The 24,147-nt window shown below is 44.5% G+C and overlaps 1 protein-coding gene across 7 annotated transcripts in view; it reads right to left on the bottom strand.

Moving 5' to 3' along the window:
- The window catches only part of GALNT11 (polypeptide N-acetylgalactosaminyltransferase 11), a 42,457-nt gene extending 18,310 nt beyond the window's left edge, over window positions 1–24,147 (bottom strand). For 2 of the 7 annotated variants that reach the window (XM_045496241.1, XM_045496248.1), the window contains exons 1-4: window positions 24,038–24,147; window positions 3,555–3,887; window positions 2,148–2,271; window positions 380–546 (exon numbers count right to left, since the gene is read on the bottom strand). In XM_045496241.1, coding sequence (XP_045352197.1) covers window positions 380–546; window positions 2,148–2,271; window positions 3,555–3,849 — 586 coding nt within the window. In that variant the 5' untranslated portion in view covers window positions 3,850–3,887; window positions 24,038–24,147. Of the gene's footprint in view, window positions 1–379; window positions 547–2,147; window positions 2,272–3,554; window positions 3,888–11,056; window positions 11,075–14,096; window positions 14,264–16,173; window positions 16,356–16,380; window positions 16,874–17,215; window positions 18,092–24,037 lie in introns of those variants that run through there. The other 5 variants (XM_045496247.1, XM_045496243.1, XM_045496244.1 and 2 more) reach the window with 5 other exon arrangements.

Genomic DNA, 24,147 nt, shown 5'->3' with positions numbered 1-24,147 from the left:
GCTGACAACTCAAAATCTGGAGCCTGCTTTAGATTCTGTGACTCCCTCTCTCTCTGCCCCTCCCCCACTCATTCTCATTCTCTCTCTCTCTCTCTCTCTCAAAAGTAAATAAACATTAAAAAAAATTTGCTTAAAGATAAGCCAAGGGAAAAATTTCAAGGGCCAAACTTAAATGGCACAGTCTGAAAAAGATCACAAAGACAATGTTGTTTCCTCTAACCGACAGACATTATTTGTTGCTGACCCCACTGCCACTCTGCGGACGAGGGTCCTGTCCACCACCTATCCCGACAGTCAGCTCCACTGATGCTCACGCTGGTGCTCACACGGCCACGATCAACAGCCCAGATCCCATGGCATCAACTGCAACAGCCCTTACCAAAGTCACTGTCATCATCCACAAGGATGATTTCATGAAGGAGCCGGGCTGGCGTGCGGTCTAGAACGCTGTGCACCGTACGAAGCAAGGCAGACAAGGCTTCATTGTAGAAACAGATAACGACACTGGCGACTGGCAGGTCCGCGGGGTAAGACTTGTCTTTACATCTGTAAAGGCATGTATGAGAAAAGGCAACATCTTAGAAGGTTCAAATGTTTTAGGTCGTTATTCACTCAACATTAACTGCCCCTGTTCAGCCTCTTTCCTACATTGTAATGACAGTTTTTAAAAACCACTGAAGAATACATCACGCGTCTTACTCAAGAGTTTTACATTTCAGTAATTCCTCCCTCCAATACCTGCTACTCCGCTTATTTTTAGGTCAATATTTAAAAAATGATTTTTTTTTCTTTTTTGGTACAGAGTTTACATAAAAACGTGTTATTTGTATGAAATCACTATAGGTTTTTAATGTAGCACTCATAAGCTAATGATCAGCTTCTCCACGATAAACATTCAAAAGAAAATAATATAAAACTTTGTATCTGAAAACTATTTTTTGCCCAACTTTAGAAAAACACTTGAGTAAACCAGGACATAAATCAGGATAACAGAAAAGCTTCTATCGAGCAACTATGTGATAAAAAGGGTTGGGTGGCTTTAAGCAACAATCATAAAAAACCACCAGCTTACAGAATAAAATCTAGAATTCCCTGTCCTTTCGTGCGGCATACAAGCCTTCTCGCATCTGGGCCCTGGCTACCCCCGGCCTCCTGGTGTTCTTCTGCTACAGCCACAGTGACTGCTGTCAGTGCTTTCCAAGCAGTGTACCAACTCCATCTGTCTGCCATGCAAGGGAGGTGTTCCCCACGCACGGGAGGTATCCCCCAGGCACGGGAGGTGTCTCCCAGGCCCAGGAGGTGTCCCCACTCACGGGAGGTGTCTCCCAGGCCCAGGAGGTGTCCCCCAGGCACGGGAGGTGTCTCCCAGGCACGGAAGGTGTCCCCCATGCACGGGAGGTGTCCCCCAGGCATGGGAGGTGTCCCCCATGCACGGGAGGTGTCTCACAGGCACGGGAGGTGTCCCCAGGCACGGGAGGTGTCCCTTGTACACTGCTCATCTCAATGAGGCCTTCCCTGACCGCTCTGGTTTGGGGGTCCCCACTTCACCAATTCCTACCACAGCCCTCATTTACCACCGCAATTACTCAACTCCTTATCTAACTCCCCTGCTAGATCCTAAGCCCTGTGATCCAGGGACTGCACCTTACTCTGCTTATTTCCAAACCTAATACAGTGTCTAGAAAACACAGGTGTTCAAAAAGGCCTATGGATGGGCTGGCCAACCACATGAATGAAAAGCCTTTGAAGCAACAAAGATAATGAAGACAGAAAAGTGAGATGATGAATAAAATTCTCCACTGATTTTTGATCCCTTAACCACAAATCCAATAAATAAACATCGAAAACAAACTTATGCTCAGAAGGTTATCTAATTATATGCGGTTAGTACCTCCCTGCTTTTCCCTATGATTTTAAATTTCAAGGGAGCAGCAAGCCGTTGAAGGCTGTTAGTACAATCTCAGCCCACGGGGCTTCAAGGCAGGCGGAGCGGAAATCTGTCTTAAATGGTCTAGTGTCCTGAATACCGAAGTCTAACTGCAAAGTATCAACACTGTCCCCGTGACTCACGACGCTGCCACTAACAGCACCACGTCATTAAAACGCAGGCGCACACACTAGCGAGAAGCGAGAAACGAGAAACGTACGCGGCGTTCCTGGTGTCGGGCACATCTCTGCGGTAGCCCAAGCGGTTACTGATGAGCATGTTGAAGGCGTGTTTCTGATAGCCCAAGTCTCTCAACTCCTGATCACGTTCATCAAAAATCATGCCTGCGAAGTTTTACCAAAATGACGGTAAATACATAAAGAAGCTAGAAACTTTCCTGTTAATGCTTTTATTTTTTTTTTTTTTAATTTTTTTTTTCAACGTTTATTTATTTTTGGGACAGAGAGAGACAGAGCATGAACGGGGGAGGGGCAGAGAGAGAGAGGGAGACACAGAATCGGAAACAGGCTCCAGGCTCTGAGCCATCAGCCCAGAGCCCGACACGGGGCTCGAACTCACAGACCGCGAGATCGTGACCTGGCTGAAGTCGGACGCTTAACCGACTGCGCCACCCAGGCGCCCACCTGTTAATGCTTTTAAAAGGCCTATACAGCGGTCTGAAAGTCTATTTTATGAAAATTGAGGTATTAGTTTCCATTTCCTCCTGTCATTTTAAATACTTTCAACTGCATGTATTAGAAAATCATTAAGTCCTAGAAACAGATTTTATTTCTTTGAAACTATGATCAAATGAAAAAAGAATCTATTTTAACCTTTCCTTTATTAATTGTGGATCTTTCAATCTCTCAAAATCTCTTTACTCCTAACATTACTTATTATTTGAGATTTCTAAGGACAAGATTAAAGTTCTTTCTTTGTTAAGTTTTAACGGTAACCAAAATGGCTCATTTATCCCTTAAAATAAAACTGCTAAAACCAGGACTCCAGAATTACAGTGTGCAAAAGACATATACAGTAGATTCTCACTTCCAGATTGAACAGAATATAACTTCTGAAGAAAAAAGTTTCCCTTTTATACTAAGATTTTATAAACTCCTATATTTAATATACTCCAGCATCTTAACAATTCTTATAAGTAGAAATCTTATTAGATATAAGTAATCTCAGCTTACCTCTAAACCCAATGGTTTATGTTCTGTTTTAATTAACTCTGCTTTTCAAAATATGTTATATATAGTCAAGTTACCTTTCAACCATTTCTTTCCCTTATTAAATAATGCTAACAATTAAAATCCTCCCCCATAGGTTCCATTTTCTTTCCAGTCACTTAATTTTTCTTTCTTTCCTTTCTTTGTTTTCTACTCTGGACCTTATTACTTTCTCCCAAGTCCTCATAAAATATTGAAGTCAGAAACAGTAAATTAGAATATAACTCCCCACTGAGTCTGCAAAATCCTAGAACCTCAGCGAGTTCATTAACAAAATAAATTGGTGGGTGAAAATGACCCACTTCTAATCCCCTCTGCAACACATGACTCGAAGAACCGAGCTTACAGCTCCAATGATTAAATACTCTGACAGGCTACTAGAAGTCGAACACACTTACCCAATTCAGAAGAGAATTTCGTGTTGCCTTTTTCTGGATCTTCAACGTGATTATCTATCATGTCATCAATTCTGTTTACTTTGAACTGTGACTCTAACACTCGACTTGGGCCTCGAGTGAAACGGGGATAGAATTTTTTGGGAAAGGGGCCATGGGGCCCGGACCCCTTGATGGGCACATTCTTAAGTGGCTGAGTCACTTCACTGAAGTTGAAATAAATAAAAAGCAAAACCGTCCAGGTCGCAGATGTGAAAAGGCATCCGTAACAGAAATATCGAGCTGTGACACTTCCCATTATAGACCTAACATCGCTGAAGAGTCATCTTCAATCTCCTGGAAGAGAAGAACGGCTGTGTTAGACCCTTCGGGACATTTGTGAATCATCTACCAAGTTCACAGCCACTGTCTTCTAAATAACCAAGCAGAACTTCTCAACTATGTACTTAGGACCCCGGTGCATGCCGTTAGCAAAGACTCAAATGTGAGAAGATACGTGGATGGCGCTGAACGAAAACTAGAAGGATTCGACAATTAAAACCAGAGGCCAATGTGTCAGTGCTTGGAAAACCAACAGCAGTAAAACAGCTACTTGTTTATTTGCCCATGTTAAAGGATATTTTACCTTTGCTCTGGATTGCTTTCAGTGTGGTAATTTTTTTCAGGTTCTGGCTTTTCATGAGGAAAATGCAAGTACCTCATGTATCATGACAGTCTATCTAAGGTCCCTTTGCACCGTAAAATTATAGGACTCTTTTAACCTAAGGCTCTTAAAATCTGTTATTCAAAATAAGCAACCTGAAGAAAACAGTTCTATTCCCAAAGATTGCACCTGCCCTAATGCCTATCTATACTAGACTCAACAGTTCCAGTTCAACTTATTACTGAAAGCAGAGGCTTTAATCTATAGCTTTGATAATAAGCTTCCTGGTGAACTCTGCTGCACAGCCAGATGTGGGAACCGATGGTGTAATGAAAAGACAAGATTAAGTTCCAGTCCCATTCTGTCCCATACTGGCTATGCAACTTGAGCACATCACCAAATTTTCTTAGCCTTCTTTTCATCAACTGTATTCAAGTTAAGACCACAATCTACCTTACCTGATTCTTAGAATAAAATAAAATACTTAGAATTACATAAGATATGTAAAGTATCAGGTACAGTGATTAACACACAAAACAGTGATTTGCAGTGGATGGAGAGAACCAGAGACTGTAGCTAGCTTTTGTTTCATTTGTTCACTGTATTTCCTTCACTCAGCACAAGCAACGGCACGTAGCAGCTGCTGAATGATACTACAGAATGAAGGAACAGAGCACAAATTCAACAATGTTAACTTTTTCCTCCTCCTCATTAGGTCTAATATGTAATATGAATGGTATACGTGACCACATGTTCCTTACAATGACCCACAAGTCCCTCCCTCCTCTGCAATCACCTCTCTGACCATACCTCTCCTTACTTCCCTCCTCGTTCATTTCATTCCAGGCACAGGTCTCCTTACGGGTCACCAAACATGTCAATCATACTCCCACTGACAGATTATGCATTGGTCCTTCCCTCTGTCTAGAATGCTGGTCATCCCTGGGCGCCTGGGTGATTCAGTCAGCTGAGTGTCTGACTTCGGCTCAGGTCGTGATCTTGCGGTGCGTGGGTTCGAGCCCCATGATGGGCTCTCTGCTGTCAGTGCAGAGCGCGCTTTGGGTCCTCTGTCTCCCTCTGTCTCTGCCCCTGCCCCACTTGCACTCTCCCTCTCTCTCAAAAATAAACCAACATTAAAAATTTTTTTCAAAAGAATAATTTTCATCCTCAACAGACTTCACCTCTGTTGAATCTTTGCTCAAATATCACCTTCTCAGTAAGTCTCTAGATTTCACCATATTTAAAACTGCAACTCAATCGCCAAATACTAGCACTTCTGATCTTCCCTACTCCTTGCAACTTCCGCCTTCTTACACACTACATAATTACGTATTATTTACTGTCCATGCCTGCTGCTAGAAGGTAAGCTTCAGTAGGGCAAAAGGTTTTATCTGCTCATTTCCTGCAGTATCCCGAGCTTACAACAACGCCTGGCATGCAGCAAACATTTAATAAGTATTCACAGAGTTTAATGAATCAATTACTGTAATACAGTTATCAATATGTTTGCAAAATCCTGGGAGTTTATAAACAAATGTATTGCTATCATGTTTGAGCGAAGCAACACCTTAAAACTATGCACAGAGATCAAGACTGCCTTATTTCAGCAGTATGAAACTACCCAAAACAGGCATAGTTATTATTAGAAGAGGTAAAGAAAGAAAAACAACAGGCTCTCAGTGTCCAATTTCACAAATTAAATAAAGGTCCTTGTGATATAAACAGGAGACTACTTTCCACTTTGTCTGCTGCATGATCTTAAGTCCCCTCTTGGCTGCCGCGGCCTGTGGGCAAAATGAAAAAGTTTTCTCCTCAAGACCTCACCCATAGGATTTGGTCAACTCCGTTCAAAATTTTTCCCAGAATACCCCTCCCAATCCTCAACACAACAGCTCAAACATCGAGGTCTTGCTTCCTGAACTGCAGAATGTATTAACTCTCAACAGTTTGATCAGGTAGATATTATTTTCCTCAAGCTATATTATGGTAATTCTTTAGAGAGCAATTTTTTCCTTGGTCAATTCTTACACTAAATTAAGGAACCTATAAAAATGAGAGAAACTTATAAAATCAGGTCATTTATTTTTTTATTAAAAAAAATTTTTTTAATGGTTATTAATGTTTGCGAGACAGAGTGCGAGCAAGGGAGGGGCAGAGAGAGAGGGAGACACATGTCCGAAGTAGGCTCCAGGCCCCAAGCTGTCAGCACAGAGCCCGATGTGGGGCTCGAACTCATAAACCGCGAGATCATGACCTTAACTGAAGTCAGACGCTTAGCCAACTGAGCCACCCAGGCTCCCTGGTCATTTATTTTATATAATTAACCATAACAGTCTTTCAGAAGCAACAGAGACACTCTCAGTTTTTAGACAGGTCAAGAAGTTAGCACTCAAGGGGCGCCTGGGTGGCGCAGTCGGTTAAGCGTCCGACTTCAGCCAGGTCACGATCTCGCGGTCCGTGAGTTCGAGCCCCGCGTCAGGCTCTGGGCTGATGGCTCAGAGCCTGGAGCCTGTTTCCAATTCTGTGTCTCCCTCTCTCTCTGCCCCTCCCCTGTTCATGCTCTGTCTCTCTCTGTCCCAAAAATAAATAAACGTTGAAAAAAAAAAAATTAAAAAAAAAAAAAAAAAAAAGAAGTTAGCACTCAAATATGAAGAAAGTATGGGGCGCCTGGATGGCTCAGTCAGTTAAGTGTCCAACTCTTGATTTCAGCTCAGGTCATGATCTCACCATTCATGAGTTTGGGCCCTGCTTGGGATTCTCTCTCCCTCTCTCTCTGCCCCTCCCCTGCTTTCTCTCTCTCAAAATAAATAAAACTCTAAAAAAATATATGAAGAAAGTACAAAGCAGTCAGATACCTGTTATTTAATAAGATGACCAGTTCTTAACTGCTTAAGAAGTTAAAACATCCAAACGAAACCCAAAAGCTGAAATTTTAATCTAATCCACGCTAACATATAATGAATCCAGCATCTACACAATAAAGTGTGCTATCTGTCCTTCCTTCTATCGGCAATCACCCATGGCTTCAATATCTGAGGCTGAAAGCCTTTAAAAGGAGGACCAAAGCAAACATCTAAAGGTAGTTAATAGAAAACAGCTAGTGAACAAATTCTTTCTATCATAAACTTGGACAGTTAACAAAGCCAAAACTTCAGCAGTTAGATGTCAACATAATACATTTCCAAAAGTTAAATGAACAAAAGGCTAACCAGCTGTGCACATGAATTTCCAGTGAGACCAGGCAGTCCTGGCCTGGTAGAGGCTGAGACAGGTGCCTTGTGAGCAGAGTCAGGGTTTCACCAGGGAGGTACAGAAGCAGCAGACTGGGGACAGGGACACACAACGTGCCAACGGGAATGACCGACCACCTGGGGCCGACGGATCTGAGGTTCTGGTGTGGCTGAATGATCGCTGGCATCACACTACTACAGAGAGGAACACGGAATGACTGCGTGGGTGCCCGGAAAACGCAAGGCCAACACTCGCATTTGGGGGAGGTACGGTTAACGACAGAAGAATCCTCTCCAAATACATGAGCTGGAGCTGTGAAAATAAACAACGTGCCTAGAGCCTAAGTGCTACTATACTCGCCGTGAGCAACCCCCTCAGGGGACAGGGATCATTTCTGTCTCTTCAAACCCATTCTGTTTGGCCCAGTGTCTAGTATTAAAAATTAACAAATACTGGTTTGTGTAATTAAAAATTATGCAGAGTGTATCTCTCTTCCAGAAGAGGTTACAGGACCTTGATTCTGTGCTATGTAAAATCGTACTTGGGGCACTTGGGTGGCCCACTCAGTTAAGCGTCCCAACTCTTGATTTTGGCTCGGGTCATGATCTCACAGTTCATGGGTTCGAGCCCCACGTTGGGCCCTGCACTGACCGTGTGGAGCCTGCTTGGGATATTCTCTCTCTCTCTCTCTCAAAAACAATAAATAAATAAACATGTAAAAAAAAAAATCTTAGAGAAGAGTATATATGAGATAAGCACATCCTGGGGAATAAACATTTGTCAAGAGGAGGGGAAGGAGGAGAAAACAGCTAACCAGTTAAAACAGTTTCATTAGATGTAGTCATTATTAAGCAAAATATTCAGTATGCCAGCAAAAGTCCCAAGTCTTCCTTTCTCAGTCCAAGATTTCTTAATTATAAATTTGAAATCACTGCAAAAGTTAATTTTATAAATCAAGACGGTTTCATATGATTCTATGCATATCAATTTGAAAGCCTAGAAGAGTAACATTTAAGGAAAATATGACTTACTCAAACTGACCCCAGTCCCAACAGAAACGTAAACAGACCAATCATCACAGAAGAAATAACCTCATAAGAGTCCCTCAAAACAGGGACACCTGGGTGGCTCAGTCAGTTGAGTGTCCAACTCTCGATTTCAGGTCAGGTCACGATCTCACAGTCCACAATCTCGGTCATGAGATCAAGCCCCACATCAGGCTCCATGCTTGGGATTCTCTCTTCTTTCCCTCTGCCCCTCTCCCCTGCTCGCACGCACTCTCTCTCTCAGAAGAAAGTTTCTCAAGACAACATAAACCACCAGGCACAGAGTTTCACAGGGGAATTCTACCAGTCCTTTAAAGATCTAATGGCCCTAATGCGACTTAAGCCACTGCAGAAATAATTAAAAGAAATCTTCCAAATCTGTTTTATAAAACGAGTAGGACACTGATCTCAAAATCTGACAAAAATCGAACCTCTCCCAAACACACATCTCATTTACAACTACAAATCTTTGAAAAATATAAAAATTCTTAAGAACACTAAGCACAAACGTAACAGGAAATATCTTAAACATGTACAAATAAAACCATAAGACACTCCTGAGAGCCCCAAAAGATGACTTGATCACATGGAAAGATGTACCTTACTCTTGGACAGAGAAACCCCACATCATAAAAGCTCTCCCTAAGTTAACTTACATATATTACATAAGCATATTTAAAATACTAACAAAAGCGCCTGGGTGGCTCAGTGGATGGAACGTCCAACTGTTGATTTCAGCTCAGGTCATGATCTTAGGGTTGTGGGATCGAGCCCCACATCAGACTCTGCCCTGACAGCACAGATCCTGCTTGGGATTCTGTCTCCCTCTTTCTCTCTCTCTTTAAAAAAAACTTTAAAAATACTAACAGATTTTTTTTTTTTCTAGAGCTAAACAAGTTGATTATAAAGTGTATTTGGGAAAGAATGAAAAAGCAGGCAATAGCCAGGCAAATCCTGAAAACCAAGTATAAGCAGGGGTGAGCCCTATTGAGTAGTAAACTCCAGAGCTTTTTACCTAAATGGCACAGCATGACACATGCACAGACGAAAAACCAATGGGGCAGGATGAGAAATTTTGAGAAACAGACCCAATTACACTTAGAAATTTAGTGTAAATGATTACAGATAACACGCCAGTGAGGAAACGAGTGACTTTTTGCAAACTGGTTTTGGGACAACTGCTTAGCCATATGGTGAAGGATACACTAGGGCCCACTCCTCACACCCAGACACATCTGATGTGAACTCAATATTTAAATATAGTAGATGAAAAATCAAACGACTGGGACCACATCAAAACAAAAAGCTTCTGCACAGCAAAGGAAACAATCAACAAAACTAAACGACCTACTGAATGAAGCTATTTGCAAATGACATATCTGATAAAGGATTAGTACCCAAAATATATGAAGAATTGATAAACCTCAACATCTAAAAAACCCCACAAATAATCCAATTAAAAAATGGGCAGAAGACATGAATAGACCTTTCTCCAAAGACATCCAGATGGCCAACAGACCCATGAAAAGATGCTCAATGTCACTCATCATCAGGGAAATGCAAATTAAAATCACAATGAAATCTCACCTCACACCTGTCAGGATGGCTAAAAAAATACAAATAACAAGTATTGGTGAGGATGTGGGGGAAAAAAGGAACCCTCGTGCACTATCGACGGGAATGCAAACTGGTATAGACACTGGGGAAAACCGTATGGAGGTTCCTCAAAACATGAAAAATAGAACTACTCTTCCATCCAGTAATCCCATTACTGGGTATTTACCCCCCAAAATACAAAAGTACAAATTCAAAGGGATACATGCACTCCTATGTATACTCAGCACTATTCACAATAGCCAAACTATGGAAGCAGCCCAAGTGTCCACTGATACATGAATGGATAAAGAAAATGTGGTATATATGTATACAATGGAGTATTACTCAGCCATAAAAAAGAATGAAATCTTGCCATTTGCAACAACATGGATGGAGCTAGAGAGCTAGTGAAATAAGTCAGAGAAAGACAAATACCATGCGATGTCACTCACATATGGAATTTAAGAAACAAAAACAAACATGCAAAGGGGGAAAAAAAGAAAGAAACCAAGGAACAGCCTCTTTACAGAGAACACACTGGTGGTTACCAGAAGGGAGGCAGGGAACGGGGCGGGGGGATGGGTGAAACAGGCGATGGTCATTAAAGAGTGCACTTATCATGATGAGCACTGAGTAATGTGATGAATTGGTGAATCACTATAATGTACATCTGAAACTAATATGACACTATATGTTAACGATACTGCAATTAAAATTAAAAAAACTCAAAAAAAAAATAAATACAGAAGATGAAACCATACAAGTAATAGAAGAAAACGAAGGTAAATTCCTCTATTATCTGCAAGGGGTCACAACTTTTCTAGCTACAACTGAAAATTCGGAAACAATACTGGAAAAGATACATAAACTGGATTATATAAGAACAAAAAAATTGGGGGTGGCAAAAGACACCAAAAGAAAAATAAAAAGGCAAACGAGAAAAAGGAAAAAAATACTTGCAACTTGTAACACAGACAAAAAGGTATTACCTTGGTATTAGATATCTACTGCTGTAGGGGCGCCTGGGTGGCTCGGTCGGTGAAGCGTTCAACTTTGGCTCAGATCACGATCTCGCGATTCACGGGACCGAGCCCCGCATCAGGCTCCGTGCCGACAGCTCAGAGCCTGGAGCCTGCTTCGGATTCCGTGTCTCCCCGTCTCTCTGACCCTCCCCTGGCACACTCCCCTGGCGTCTTTCTGACCCTCCCGTCTCTCTCAAAAATAAACATTAAAATAAAATGTTGATATCTACTGCCATATAACACATTACAGCAAAACAACACATATTTATTACCTCACAATTTCTAAGCATCAAGAGTCTGAGCACAGCTTAATTAGATGGACCCTCTGCTCAGGGTCCAGCAAGACTTCACGCTAATTGTCAGCCTAGCTCCATTCTCACCTGGAGGCCTAATTCCGGAAGAACCGCTCCCAAACTCATCAAGTTGTTGGTAGAATTCATTTCCTATGGCCCAGTGGACTGGAGACCCCCTCAGACCCTAGCGGTTATCGGCAGTTCCCTGCCACGTGGTCATCACCACACAGTAACTTCATCAAGCCGGCAATGAGGAATCTCCTCCAGTCTGCTTAACACAGTCTTATATGATACAGTCACAGGAGTGACATCCCATTATCCTTGCTACATAACCTAAGTGAATCAAGAAACCGACAATCATCTTTGCCATGTTTTGTTGGTTAAAAGCACTCCCACACATGGGGAGAGAATCACACAACGTGAGAGCAGAAGGTGGCAGGAAATCACTAGGGATTATCTTCCAGTCTTGTTGGTCACAACGAGAAAGGACCAACAACCCTACAGACCAGTCACAGAAACAGAAACACAACTGGTTCTTAACCCTATGAAAAAATGCAGAACCTTTTTCACAGTCAGGGAAAATAAGCAAAATAAGCCCCCACCTGAATTTATAAAAACCCACAAACTTGACAACATAGTCTGATAATGAGGCTATGGAGAAACGCTCCTATGTGGTACAGTTTCTATGCAGGGAAATTTGGCAACATCTACTAAAATTGCATATTCATTTATCCTCTGACCTAGCAATTTCACTCTTAGAAATCCACCCCAGAAAAATAGGAAGTAATGTATGCACAAGGCTATTCACTATAGGACTCTTTGTAATAGCAGAAGGCTGGAATCAGTCCAATTGTCCATTAATAAAGAATTGGTTGAACAAATTAAGAAACATCCACACAATAAAATATGCAGCTGTAAAGAGGAAAGAGAAAAGTCTCTATAGTTACTATGGCTTTATCACTAAGATATGCTGCCAGGTGAAAAAAATTAAGATGGAAAAGAGGGTATATAGAATACTACATGTAAATACATCTACATTCACACACAGAACTGCTTATAAGACAAAGGATGGGTAAAGCAAAGGAAGGACAAAGCACAATACCAAGTTGGTTTCCAGCATTCTCCCATAAACCATAAAAAAAATGTTAATACCCTTTAGGAGAGAAAGGAAATAGAATGGAGAGGCAGGACTAAAAGGCAGAATTCATATTCATAGGTGAAGAGCAGCCTTGCACCACTATGCAACCCAGGACACTAGAAAGATACATACAAAAATATGCAAGGACAATTTAAGCACATACACGCTTTAGTCCACTCAAAAAACGACCGATCATTGCTGTTTGCATCTGCTGTCTCGTTGTATCAAAAAGGCTCTTTGGCAAATTACATATGACACAAAGGGCTAAAATCACATGAGATCTCACTCAATTTAAATTCCAGCATCATTATCAATTACAGTGAGGGGTATTTCTCAACAGCACAGTCGTCTGAGCTAAGAAAACCCATTTTGAGATGCTGTCCATAGTTATCTTCTATTAAACAAAGAACACAGCACACACCAGCTACTAAATTATGCTTCATAAAGTAGTCAAATTATGTAAAGTTCACCAGGATGGTGCCTGTTACCCAATGTGACTCTACAGATGATACTTGAAACCATTCCATTAATCTTCCAGTCGGGGCCTATTAAATGTACTAAATAATCCAACATTCTTCTTCTGAAAATCATTAACTAATCCTTAAGGAAAGGCTAATACTGGGAACACAGCAGAGCTCTATATGCCAGACACCACGCAAGGTGGTAGGGATTAATATTTTAAGCTCTGCTACTATGCTAAAAAATCAGAAAAAACAGATTAGCAAAAAGTTAAAAAAAAAATGCCTGAAATCTCATTACTACAAATATTTTGCTATATATTCTACTGCTTATTTTTATTTTATTAAAAAAATATTTTAATGTTTATTTTGAGAGAGAGAGAGAGAGAGAGAGAGAGAGAGAGAAGACACAGAATCTGAAGCAGGCTCCAGGCTCTGAACCGTCAGCACAGAACCCGATGCGGGGCTCGAACTCACGAATGGTGAGATCATGACCTGAGCCGAAGTCGGAGGCACTGAGCCACCCAGGCACACCTCTACTGCTTATTTTTAATCTCTCACACGACCTAAAATGTTACACTGTTATCAGCAATAACAAAAAAATACACTTAATAGAATCAGCTTAGTGGCATCATAGCTAATTTTCTGGTGACTTTCCTTTACTTAAAACATCTCCTACAAAGAATATGTATTTCTTTAAAAATCAAGGTAAAAAATTTCTTAGCCTAACTTAAAAATATAAGAACTTTGGAGAGGATTAAATATTTTAAGGCTTTGAACGAAATATGGCCTTTCCCTTTAACCTCAGAAGCAAAAGGGATTTTAGCACATTAAAAGGAAGGCTATTTTCATTCCATTAAGGTGTCAAAAACTTGAGAATAAAATCTGGACACTGAACAAATATTCTAACAGCACGTTTTGAAAGACTTTTTCCTCCACAAATCACTAATCAGTCTGAATTCGTCTGCCCAATGTCCATCTTCTTTTACTACAGGAGGAGAAGACCATACTACCTAACTCATACACAGTAGTAGAGCTTTCACAGTCCTTCAGCACAAAATAATTTCCATAGTGTTTAATGAAGTTTAAAAAGTCATCTTTGTTTGTTAAATATTTACCTTTGTGCAGTTCCCGGTTATTTTCTCATCGGTCTATTCTATATTCCAAATTGTCAAACAGCAAACATCTGTTAGCTTTTTCCATAAAAGAGACATATTCATATTTTAACTGAGCTACGGTCATGTGATTTACAGCACATGCCTTTCCTATGTACCCCTGTGAAATTACACGGTGATGACAACAGGGGAAAAAAAAACAAAACCCCACATTATTTTTTTCTCATTCCTTATCTACCTGAAAGACTAGAAGAAAACATTCACCACAAACACATTTCGTAATTACAAGTAAGGAGATCATTGAATTAGGAAAGGTTCAGAGCACATTCCAGACATCATATGTTCCCGGGAATAATCCTCTGACATCGCTCAGACATTTATGAATCCCCTCTCTGGAAGAAAATCAAGAAGAACATAAACACATGCAGTGTCTATACACTACACCTCAAATGCAGAGGAAAACCACATGGTAATGTTGATGGCAGAAAGAAGCAAATTTAATTAAGCACTGAAGGAAAGGAAACTAAAAGGACAGCCAATATGACGAAGCACGGAACCAACCCCGGGACACCTGCTTGGTCAGTGAAAATGGGCGGGAGAGGCTGACCAGTACACTGTAACATCCTGTCTGATCAACCGCCCAGGCGGAAAGGGGCAGCTCTCCCTGGTTAAGACGGTAAGGAGAAAGTGACCGTAGTCTCGGGAGAGGCCTGCACAACACACGTTTACTTCAAGGAATCATTACATTCAAGACCTTTCTAAGTACATACTCTACGACACACGGTTCTAGTTTATTGGGATCTCTCCTATTTTCCTTAATTCATTTCTGACCCCATGTGTCTGATCAAGATCGACAGGAACGACAGGAACTGCCCGCTGCAGCCTTTCCTGGGTCCCAACAGAAAGAGCCGATGTCATGTCAACGCAAGGCTCATACGATCCGATGCAGTCAGAAACCAGGCAGATAAATGGGTGACTCAGCCAGAGAGAGGGATGAGAGCGGCAGGGCACGTCCCCCACCCTCAGAAATTCAAACACTGCAAAAGTTGTGATCAGTCTCCAGCCCGCAACGCAACTCCTGACTGAGGGGTACAGAATGAACACCCAGTGACCATTTACAGCCTCCACAGTTATGAGAACTGTTCTTGCTTGTTCCCCTTCTGCCCGTAAAAGGGAGAATTAAACTCAAAGGACATCAGATGAAGAGGAAATAAATGAAGAGGAAAAAAAACATGGTTACTAGAAATAAGTGTTCTCAGATATCCAAACAACTAAGAAACTCAAACGGCTTTCAACCCACCCGATATAAACACGCACACGTGTGTCCACGGTCCGCACGGCCTTCTATAGCCAGCTTCGTCCTACGACCGAAGGAGCGTTAACCGAGTTAACTACCCCTAAACCATGCCTCTGAGTTTTATTCTGCTGGCACACGTTGAAGAGCCAGGAATTCTTTACCATCCCGGGAATTCTCTGCCATCCGCAGTGACAGGTCTGAACCAGGTTACCCAGGCTGGAATTACCAGAAGCACGAGGCCAGGATTATCTTCTAAACCGCTGCTTTTGTATTTCAAAGTGAACGGGTATCCAAAAGGCGACCATCAGAAAATCACGTGACCGAATCTTGCGCATTCTTAGGAAAACTCGTTTCCGAGTACCACTTCAGGTGGTGACCTGAAGAGGTTTAGAAAGCTGACGACCCGACTGATCGGTGGGGCAAACGGCCAATTTCTAGTCCGGCTCATCCCGCTCGATCAGCCGCAGGAAGGCACAGAGCAGACGCTGTCACCGGGACATCCTCCGGGGTCTCAGCATCCGCACAGGTCTGTTTCCAACCGCCTTTGCCCGCCTCCCTGGCCCCCGGAGCCCAGGCGCCCAGACGGGGCAGGCCCCAAGGTATGTGGGAACGTGCACCTGCCGAAGGACGGCCCTCGACAGCGGACGGTCAAAGTGCCCGGTCCCTTCCCCGCTCGCCCTGAACCGTAACCGACGCGTGTGTTCCCTGCTCCGCACACCCTTCCTGCCTTACTCTCTCTCCCCCTCACGCCTTCATTCCCCTACCGGTGGGTCCGGAGATGACCTCACATATAAACAAGGCCAATTTACATTTGTATCGCAGGATTTGCTTCTGGAGAAACCCAAACTAACAGAATCGGGCCGCGGCAGAAAAGAGACAGCTTGACAAATTCTTATACGTATGAATTACGGTATTATTCCTAAGTGGAAAATTTAATAAAGGTGGGTCTGTATAGCTTTCGTTGCCCGCAAAATGCAGAATAATGCCTACAAGAAGTTCTGAGAAGCCGCTAGGCGTTGTTATAGTCGCGAGAGAAGAACATTCTTTTCTGAGGAAAGCAAAAGGGCTCGGGCAGCACAGCCCGAAATCGTCATCCGTCAACCGATAAACACAAAACACCAGCTCGAGCCGCGCAGTCGAGTCTGGACGCGGCGCCACCGTCCCGGGCCTCTGCGCCGCGCTCACGGAGACCGGCCCACGTCACGAACTCCGCGCGAAGCAGGCGGGGAAGGCCTTCTGCTTCCGGCTCCAGCGGGAGAAGAGCCTACGGGCCACCGTCCCCCTCCTTCCCACAATAAAGAGCCGGACACGCTGAAAACCGGGACTTCGGCCCCGCGGGGGAAACGAGGCCGCCCCAACGCTGGAGCCGCACCGCCGGCACCTTCTCTCCCGGAGCAGGCGCCGGGCCGCACGCCGCGCGCTGACCGGAGAGGGAGCGACTCCTCCGGGGAAGCGCGCGGCGGCCGTCCCCACCCTTGCGCGGGCTCTGCCACCGGGCGGCCGGCGGGTCTTCGCCGCGAGGGCGGAGGGGCGGAAAGATCCCCTCGGCCTCTGGCGGGAGACGGGCGGAGCACTCGCCGGAACGCCCAGAACTTTCCCCACCGCAAGGGCATCCGCTCCAGGGGGAAGACGTGCCAGAGCTTTCTCCTCTTTGGGGAAGGGCACGCCCCCCACCCGGGCCCCAGCTAAGCCTTCCAGTCAAAGCCAAGGGGCAAAGGCAATCGCCAAAGGTCAAGGCTTCCGGGAAACGGACCGGGAAGGGGGAACCGCCACCCCACTGGCGAGCACCCGTGAGGGTGGCATCTGCGGATGACGGAACTCTCACCCTCTCTCGTACTTGCCCACCACACCCAAGGGCTCCAGGGCCGACCAAGGTGAGGCACGGCTCAAACAGCTGCAAGACACAGACTGTCTGGGGAAGGCTGCTCAGAAAATCGCAAGGTCAACAGGGCAGATACAAACAAGGTCGCCAGAAGAATCCGAAGCATCCGGCAGCGACAGCAAACGCTAAACAGAGCCCAACCCCTCGCCAGAGCACCACAAAGCCACTCGCCCAAGGTCTACTTACCTCAGGTGCTATGACCTGACCCTTGTCAGGTTCTCGACAACAAAGGTGAGACGTACCGAAAAGCGAGCAGAAGGCAGGTCTGGAGAGACGACGCGATCACAAGGACCAGACTTCCACCACACAGATTTGGGGATCATCCGAGAATTTCAGCTATTTCTAATTGATACGTTAAGAACTCGAACGGCAAAGACAACATGCAACACGTGAACAATATAAACAGGGAGATGGACACTCTAAGGAAGAGCCAGAAGGCAAGGCTAAAAAGCGAGAAGACCGGGAGGGCAAAGAAGACGGCCTTCCGCCGCGTTCACACCGCTGAAGGAAAAGCAGTGAGCCTGAACAGAAGTCAACACTTTCCAAACCGAAACGCAGACAGGAAAAAACTGAACATCCAAGGACTGTGGGGCAAATTCAGGAAGTATAACACAAAAAGTACTGCAATACCAGAAGAAGAAAGAAAAAAGGAAGAAGAAAGATGTGAGGTGACAATAATAATGGCCAAGAACGTTCCAAAATTAATGACAGACTCCAGGAAGCCAAGAGAAGCCAAAGCAGAATAAATCCCCTGAAAACTCCCACCTGCATATACTATAATCAGAAAATCAGAAGACAAAAAATCTTCCCAGAAGGGGCGCCTGGGTGGCTCAGTCGGTTGAGCGGCCGACTTCAGCTCAGGTCATGATCTCGCGGTCTGTGAGTTCGAGCCCCACGTCGGGCTCTGTGCTGACAGCTCAGAGCCTGGAGCCTGTTTCCGATTCTGTGTCTCCCTCTCTCTCTGGCCCTCCCCCGTTCATGCTCTGTCTCTCTCTGTCTCAAAAATAAATAAACGTTAAAAAAAAAAATCTTCCAAGAAGCCACAGGGAGGGAAAAACACTTTACCTAGAGAGGAAAAAGGTAAGAATTACAGTGGGCTTTTCATCAGAAATCATGCAAGCAAGAGACAGACTAAAATAGTCAAAGTGTGAAAGAAAAAAATCCCACCACCTCAGACTTCTATATCCACTGACATTATCCTTCAAAAATTAAGGAGAAATGCCTTCTGGAAGAAAAACTGAGGAATCTATCTACCACCAGAACTGCCCTGCAAGAAACGCTAAATTCTTCAAGCAGAAGGAAAATGACACAGGTCAGAAACCTGGATCTACTCAAAGAACATCAGAGACGAAAACAATGAAATGAAAATAAAATTTGTTTTCTTATTCTTAGGTGATCTAAGAAAAGCTGTTCAAAGTAATATATGTCACAATATACTGAGTGAACGAATGACATACTGGCATACTGGTAAGTGAATGAATGACCGCAATTTCACAGGAATGGGAGGGAAAACGTGGGATAGTCTAATACGGTACCTGTACAAGTCTAGCAATAGAGTGTTACATGAAGGCAGATTCAAACTAATTAGTTTCAAATGTATATTGTAGGGGCGCCTGGGTGGCGCAGTCGGCTAAGCCTCCGACTTCAGCTCAGGTCACGATCTCATGGTCCGTGAGTTCGAGCCCCGCGTCGGGCTCTGGGCTGATGGCTCAGAGCCTGGAGCCTGCTTCCGATTCTGTGTCTCCCTCTCTCTCGGCCCCTCCCCCGTCCATGCTCTGTCTCTGTCTCAAAAATAAATACACGTTAAAATGTATATTGTAAACTCTAAGGCAACCACCAAAAAAATTCTTTACAAGAAGCACAATTGATGTGCTATGTAGAGGCAGAATTATGGTCCCCCAGCAGTATCCACATCCCATCCCAGGAACTGGGGTTTCTCAGCACTTGACCTTCAAATACAGAGATTATCTTGGATTAACTGGGTACACCCAGGGTAATCACAGTCCTTAAATGTGGAAGCGGGAGGAGGGAGGCAAAAGAGGACATCAGGATGACGCAAGGTGAGAGAAGCAACTCAACCCGCTGTTGCTGGCTTTCCAAAGGAAGGGACAGCTTATTTTACAAAGCGAAAATAATCTAATCCTACGATACCTGAAATCTGCTTTAAATTAACCAATAGGAGATGAGACAGGCGGGGTAATAGATGAAAAAAGACTGACCACTAACAGAACATTTTCCATAATAAAGCATTAAAAAATATGTATCTTTCACCTAATAAAAATGTTCCTTTGACCCTTACCCTTATATTCAGGTGTTGGGTTCTGTAGGTATATTGATCTCCAGGGGTTATAATGTGCTTACACAGTTCAGTCCTCAATTAATTCTTTTTCATTGAGTCCAAGATCACAAATGCCAGTGGTCTGTCCTTGTGAGTTTTGTGTATTTGTATATATGAACTATTTTCTCCTCACGTCTGCTCCCCTCCTAGTCAACAGACGCTTCATCGGAGGACAGCTTACAATTTAGTTTTGAGACAGGATGTTCACGTGGAAAGAGGTGTTGGGGGTGAACGCAGACGCGGCACAGTGAAGGGTGGACTATGTCACTGGACTTACAGTCTTGCAGCTCCAGGTCCGTGGTTCTCAGCCAGGGGCTGACACACTCCATACCGTCTGGGCAAATCTGGCAGCCCCCAGGGTCTGTTGGCAACGTCTGGAAGTGGTTTTGGTGGTCACAACTTGGGGGATCCTACTAGCATCTGGCGGGTAGCAAAATGCTGCTAAACATCTTACAATACGCAGGGCAGGCCCCAACAACAGACGATTATCTGGCCCAAGATTTCAACAGTGCAAAGGCTGAGCAACCCTGTTCTATTGTGTGATGCTAAGGCTGGGGCTGGGACTCTCCGTACAGCATTTTTCAAACTACTGATAAGTGAACAACTTGGATGAATCTTGGAAATACATATGGAAAAGTCTTCAGTCTCCACAATCAGTAAAGACACATAAAGAAAAAGAAAAATAAGATCCTATGTCTCCAATTAGCAAAGTTTTTAAAAAATATTCCCTGAAGTACATATACTTAAATGATACATTTATCGGTGATAAAATTATATTTCTGAGGGATTGGTTGTAATAATTCCATTTTCATTCATGATTTTATCTATCTGGGTCATTATCGGTGATAAAATTATAAATTGCAAGGCCCTTTTCTAAAGCAATTTGACAATGGCAGAGGAATCTTAAAAAATCTTTATTTCCGGGGCGCCTGGGTGGCGCAGTCGGTTAAGCGTCCGACTTCAGCCAGGTCACGATCTCGCAGTCCGTGAGTTCGAGCCCCGCGTCGGGCTCTGGGCTGATGGCTCAGAGCCTGGAGCCTGTTTCCGATTCTGTGTCTCCCTCTCTCTCTGCCCCTCCCCCATTCATGCTCTGTCTCTCTCTGTCCCAAAAATAAATAAACGTTGAAAAAAAAAAAAAAATCTTTATTTCCTTTAGCCAATCATCTCACTTTCTCTAAGGACAAAAATCCTAAAGAAATAATAAATTGGGTAAAAAACTCAGGCACGTCCTAAAGCAAAGTCTAAAAAGTGCTACAATAAAGATATAAGCAAACTATACAGACATAAGTGTGTTTCTCTTAGAAGCTGATGTCTAAGTTTGGCTTTTAAAAAAATAATACTTCAATGACCAAATACTGAAACATTTCAAGGAAAAAATTCACAGCTTGGAAAATCACAACATGTATTTGTTTTTAGTTTTCCAAATGGACTAGCAAGTTAGAACAGTTGGCTGTAATGAATGACTGGCTGGTTAAGGCTCGTGGAAGGCAATTACTTCCGGGAGTACAGGCTGGGGCTCTGGCCCTGAGGAGGAGAATTAATTTGTTCTGGGGGCGCCTGGGTGGCTCAGTCGGTTAAGTGTCCGGCTTCAGCCCAGGTCACGATCTCACGGTTTGTGAACTCGTGGCCCGCATCAGGCTCTCTGCTGTCAGCACAGAGCCCGCTTCAGATCCTCTGTCCCCCCACCCCCCACCCCTTCCTCCTCATGCGCGCTTTCTCTCTCTCTCTCTCTCTCTCAAAAAAAAAAAAAAAAAGAATTAAGTTATTCTGAATGTAAAAGAAAGCTAACTAGTATCTTTAGGCAAATATATCTTAGGAAGAAAATTCCAGCAGAAGTGTATAAAATGGTTTGGGACAGAGGGGGAAAAAAAAATCTAGAACCAGGAAGTCCAGTTAGAAACATTCCAATAAGAGGCAATCATGGGAGCTTCCCTCTTGCTAAATGAGATGTTGCCCGATTCATGAATCGTTAAAGCCAATTAGATCTTAAAAAAAAAAAAAAGCAGCAGCGGTCACGGCTCTATCCAGAGCTGTGGAAGTGGGTGGCAGGCAGGATCAGAGGCAGAACTGTCTGCACGTGTCAACGTGACAGGACGTGGGTCCCTAGGGGAGAAAGGGAATAAAAACAACTCCCAGCTTTCAAGTCTTGGCGACGGGGAGCATGGAGAGAACAGGTTTGGGAGGATTCGCAGAGGACGAATTTTAGCCTGGGTATGTTGCACTGGAAAGGACACCTGATGTAGAGGTGTCCCTAGCTTGACATTCAAACTTAAGCCTCAGAGCGAAGTTAAAAATAGAACACCAAAACTTTAGTTCAAGTTACACGGAAATAACAGCAGAAGAGGCTTTAAGTAACGAGCACAAAATGGATTAGGGAGCAAGCACTGAACCTCTGGGGACAGGCACATTTAAAAATCGTGTAGAAAAGGACACTTAGAGGGGCGCCTGGGTGGCGCAGTCGGTTGAGCGTCCGACTTCAGCCAGGTCACGATCTCGCGGTCCGTGAGTTCGAGCCCCGCGTCGGGCTCTGGGCTGATGGCTCAGAGCCTGGAGCCTGTTTCCGATTCTGTGTCTCCCTCTCTCTGCCCCTCCCCCGTTCATGCTCTGTCTCTCTCTGTCCCAAAAATAAATAAACGTTGGAAAAAAAAAAAATTTAAAAAAAAGAAAAGGACACTTAGGACATGAGAAGGATCACAAAATCGAGAACCTCAAGAGGGTGTACTGACGAGCAACATGAGGTGTCACCAAGATTTACAGAGGTCAAGCCGGCAGGAGCTGAGGTGGGACCATCAGATTTGGCCACAGCAGGGGCATGAAGGCCTTAAGAAAGCAGTTTTAAAAATGTGAAGGGTTTGTTCCTCAAAAAGTCAAACACAGATTTATCACAGGATCCAGCAAATTCCGCTCCTAGGCATACACCCCAAAGAATCAAAAACAGACACAAGGAGCCTCATGTTCATAGCAGCACTATTCATAGTAGCCAGAAGGTAGAAACAACCCCGAGTGCATCAAGAGATGAATGAATGTGATACAGCCCAAAAATTCAGCCATAAAAAGGAATGAAGTCTAATAGATGCTACACCATGTATGAAATTTGAAAACACATGAAATAAGCCAGACAAATACTGTATGAAATAAAAAGGAGGATACGGTCTGACTCAACTTTATCTAGAGTAGTCAAATTCAGAGAGGCCGAAGGGATCTGGGAGAAGGTGGGAATGGGGAGTTACTGCTTACTGGTCACAGAGTTTCTGTTTGGAGTGATGAGAAGTGTTTTTGGAAATAGTGGGATGGTGACCCAATATTGTCAATGTGCTTCATGCAGCTGAATTGTGCACTTAAACATGGTCCTAATGAGGGGCACCTGGGTGGCTCAGTCGGTTAAGTGTCCGACTTCCGCTCAGGTGACGATCTCACTGTAAGTGAGTTCCAGCCCTGCTTCTGGCCCTGTGCTGACAGCTCAGAGCCTGGAGCCTGCTTCGGATTCTGTGTCTCCCTCCCTCTCTGCCCCTCCCCTGTTCGTGCTCTCTCTCTCCAAAATAAATATTTTTTTTAAAAAAAGCACAAAGTTGTAATTTCATTTTATATTCGGAAAACCGGCCAACCAAACAACTGCTTTCATAACCCAAAGCAAAAAAGAATGCTGACCCCAATCTTCTCTGATGGTTAAAAAAAACAAAACAAACAAATCACACGTATGTTAATATTCCTCAAAGGAAGCAGTCTATCAGACCTGGAAGGCAGAGACTTGGTATTTTTACATTTTACGCAAACTGCATGGATTTCAGGAATGTAGTAAACTATATAAGACAACCCAGTTTCTCCAACGAGTATATTTGCAAAGAAAAAGAAAAGAGAAACGAGAGACACATCCACCAAATCCCACATGTGGCCTCGGTCAATGACCGTAGGAAAAAAAGGAGAAAGTTTTTGCGCCTTTCGGGGGAAACGCGAGCGACCTGGACCCGGTGGAAGCGGGGGGGGGGGGGGGAAGCAGCGGGGCGGGTGCTCTGTTCACTCCTCCCCTCTGCGGCGCTCCCGGCTGCGACTTTCCGTTCTCACTACTGCGGCCCCGCTTGCTCTGCTTCGAAGGCTGAGCCGCAGGGCTCCGGCCTCCGTTTTGGGAAAAGAGCGGCGGGAGCCCCGGGCCCACGGCTCTGCGAGCCCCCGCGCGGCTGCAGCCCTCGCCCGCAGGAGCGCGCCGGGCCCCGCGGGCGGTGACGCCGCCAACAGCCTGTCCCCGCGGGGCCGAGCTCGCGGGGTCGGACACCGCGCCCGCAGGCCCGACACGGCAGCCGGCGGCGGGCGCGGCCGCCAGCCCTCGGGGCCTCGGGGCCGCGCGCCGGAGCAGCTCGCCCGAGGCGCCGAGGGGACGACGGAGGCCGCGCGGGCTCAGACGCCGCCGAGCCCGGCCGCGCGCTACTCACCCCGACGCCGGCAGCGCAGGATCCCGGCCTTCTGGGACTCGGGCCGTGGCATCTTCTCTCCCGCCACAGCCCGGGTCCGAGCCGCATGAGCCACAGCGGGCCCGAAGGAA

This window comes from Leopardus geoffroyi, chromosome A2, assembly GCF_018350155.1.
Source record: "Leopardus geoffroyi isolate Oge1 chromosome A2, O.geoffroyi_Oge1_pat1.0, whole genome shotgun sequence".
NCBI lineage: Eukaryota > Metazoa > Chordata > Mammalia > Carnivora > Felidae > Leopardus > Leopardus geoffroyi.
The sequence above is the reverse complement of the archived record's forward strand: the minus strand, read 5'-3'. Positions and strand labels throughout refer to the sequence as shown.